Source organism: Podarcis bocagei (assembly GCF_964188305.1).
Source record: "Podarcis bocagei genome assembly, chromosome: 1".
In the NCBI taxonomy this organism is placed as follows: Eukaryota; Metazoa; Chordata; class Lepidosauria; order Squamata; family Lacertidae; genus Podarcis; species Podarcis bocagei.
This window is the reverse complement of record NC_138125.1, coordinates 85,705,682-85,708,796: the sequence shown is the minus strand read 5'-3', so window position 1 is coordinate 85,708,796 and position 3,115 is coordinate 85,705,682. Positions and strand designations below refer to the sequence as shown.

The 3,115-nt window shown below is 38.8% G+C and overlaps 1 protein-coding gene across 1 annotated transcript; it reads right to left on the bottom strand.

The window, feature by feature from the left end:
• Positions 1 to 1,280: 1,280 nt before the first annotated feature.
• LOC308592961 (olfactory receptor 5AR1-like) lies at positions 1,281 to 2,231 on the bottom strand (the record flags this gene model as incomplete). Its single annotated transcript, XM_081205065.1, has 1 exon — positions 1,281 to 2,231. The coding sequence occupies one exon, from the start codon at positions 2,229 to 2,231 to the stop codon at positions 1,281 to 1,283; it is 951 nt and encodes a 316-aa protein (XP_081061191.1).
• Between the last annotated feature and the right edge of the window lie 884 nt (positions 2,232 to 3,115).

The following is a 3,115-nucleotide window of genomic DNA, read 5'->3' as shown; positions in this document are numbered from 1 at the left end:
ACCACAAGTTCCACTGTTATGGACTTTGGTCAGGTCCCCTCCTTAGTCACTTTTTTTTTTTACTCAAAAGGGTTCTGTGTGTGTGTTCCCCCTCACATCCTTCCACTGTGAAAAAACTGTTGGATTCTCAAGCCTTATCAGAGGAAACTGGCCACTCTCCAGGCACTCGGCTTGAGCTCCTTGTTGACCTCCCCGTCTGCGTCTCCCGGCAGGATACAGGCTAGGTCACTATCGGTGATCCTCCTCAAGCGTGAGAAGAACACACCACTCTTCCCTCCTCCCTGCCTCCCCCAGGGAGGGGAAAGAGACAGACAGAAATGTATTTACATGTCTTTATTTCTGTCTTTGCAGCAGTACAGAGAAACGCGTCTGCACTCATCAGACTCCAACAGCAGAGAGATAAACTCCACCCCTGTACTTCCAGTACAGGTCAAAAGACACTCTGAGCTAACATCCGGTGCTCAGTACAGTGAATAGACTGCCCCTTTGTTTCCCCGGTACAGTCCCAAACATTCACATCCTGTTTTGCTTTCCAGCCACCTGCAGCTCGCTCTCGCATTGCTGCTTTTCCGTAACAGTGTTTCATAATATTTTTGAACAACAGCAACCATAATTTGTTGTATTTAATGACTATTTATTTATTTATTCAAAATTTATTCTTTAAAATGAGCATCACAGAAAAAACTACATTTGAAAAGGGAGTTTTGTATGTCAACAAAACACACATATTCTCCAGGGCTAAATGAAACATCGAGCTAAGTGAAAGACAAAAGATGACAAGTTCATAGAGTTGGTCTTTATTAATAAATTATTGGAATGACAGATTTGAAGCCAATGTGCAACCATTTTTTCTTTGTTTTGAATAACTGTATTCTCATGAGTGTATGTTTGTTCCTCATATCTGTGTCTTTGTCTGGGTTAGTCTGGTAACAATACAATCTCGATGTCCACTCTAATAACTAAGAACCTTCTAAATATGTACTGCTACTGTTGCTATGTTCTTATATTTCTCTCTACTGTATATATTGTATTTACAAATGTTCATTTTTTTGTTCATTTCTTCACATTCTGAAAGCTTGTATGATTCACTTTTTTTGAAATAATGAAATATGGATGATCTCTAGCTGTCATACTCAGAGAATAGAGCTATTGAAGTCACTGGATGTACATTATTTAAATCTCTTAAATTCATTGGGCTTGTTCAGAGTGTGATTATTTTTGACTCACAATTTTTCTTTCATTTTTAAAATATTCTCCCCTGCCTATTCTTTGGGTTCTACCTAGCAGATGATTGCTAAAGTAATCCTCAGCCTCCCCATTCCTTTCATAAAAGCTTCTTTCACATCCTTGTTCCGGAGACTATAGATCAGGGGATTCACCAGAGGGACCAACACTGTGTAGACCGCAGCAATTATTTTATCCTGTTCCATAGAATAGCTGGATCTGGGTCTCAAGTACATAAAGAGGAGGGTCCCATAGAACAGACTGACAGTGGTCAGATGAGAAGTACAGGTGGAGAAAGCTTTACGCTTGCTGTCATTGGAGCGTATTCTGAGGATGGTAGAGAAGATGCAGGCATAAGAGATGAGAACTACCACTGTGGTGGTAACCTCGTTAAATCCAGCAATAGCAAAAACAAGGATTTGGTTGAGACTGGTATCAGAGCAAGCCAACTGAATCAATGGTGGCCAATCACAGAAGAAATGGTTGATTACATTAGAGTCACCAAAGGACACTGTTAAGGTAAATCCTGTATTTACTAATGCATTTATAAACCCAGCTACATAAGAAGCAAAGACCAACAAAATACATAGCCTTCGAGACATAATGACGGTATAGAGCAGTGGGTTACAGATGGCCACATAGCGATCATATGCCATGGCAGCCAAGAGGTAACATTCTGTTGTTGCACCAATAATATAAAAAAACAACTGGGTGAAACAGCTAGAGTAGGAGATTGTTTTCCTATGAGATAAAAGACTCACTAGCATCTTGGGTGTTACGACAGAGGAATAGCACAGGTCCAGGAAGGATAAGTTGCTAAGGAAGAAATACATTGGCGTCTGAAGCTGAGAGCAAGTCCTCACAATTACAATGATCCCAATATTTCCCATCACAGTGATAATGTAGATCAGCAAGAAGACAATGAAGAGGGTGATCTGCAGCTTGGATTGATTTGTGAATCCCGCAAGAATGAACTCACCCACCATAGTGCAATTGTCCCCATCCATGTGCAGTTGTAAGCACTTGATATATCTGTCTGTCTATATGTATATCTATGTGTACATATTCTGTTATTTGAGAGGGTGGAAATAATATTTCAGTGCCCTGTGCACATCATTCACAATGTTTTTTTAAAAAATAATGTTATTATTTATACCCTGTCCACCTGGCTGGGTTTCCCCAGGGATTTGAATTTTAAAAGGTATGTGGTTATTGTTCATGAAAAAAAATATAATTTAATTATAATTTTAAAGCAGAAATATTATCAGTTTTGGGGAAAAAGGTGGATCTTTCCCCAGCAATCTCCATTATTGTAGTTCAAATGAGAGCATGAAGGTCATGTTACGGTTGACTCATGTAATGCTTCTCCTCCTTTTCCTTCTTCTTCCTCCTCTCCTCTTCTCTTTCAGGACTTCTCTCCCAAGAATCTTAACTATTGTAAGAAAATTAAAATTACTGGGCATTGAAGGCACTAGAGACAGCAATTTCCAGATATTTTCTCAATGTTTGGTGCCAGTAACCAACAAAATCTGGGTTAATAAATGCATTTTCATGAGGCACCAAAAACTCAACAGAGCTGCTACCATGGGGCATGGGGTGAAATCCCAGAGACTAGATTCTGCAACTGAAAAAGGCCTGGCTTAGCCTAGGTTACCACTAGATGTAGTTTGGCAGGCCACAGCGCAACCAGAAGCTCTCCAATTATTACAGCTGTCAACTGAGTAAACAATTTGTGTTATCAGCATTCTGAATTTCAAGTATTTGACTGACTTTTTAATAATAATAATAATAATAATAATAATAATAATAATAATATCCATCTTGACATCATTTTTTTGATTATATTGAAACAAATGTAACCTAACTGGGTTTTTTTTTTCTTTCTTCAAAT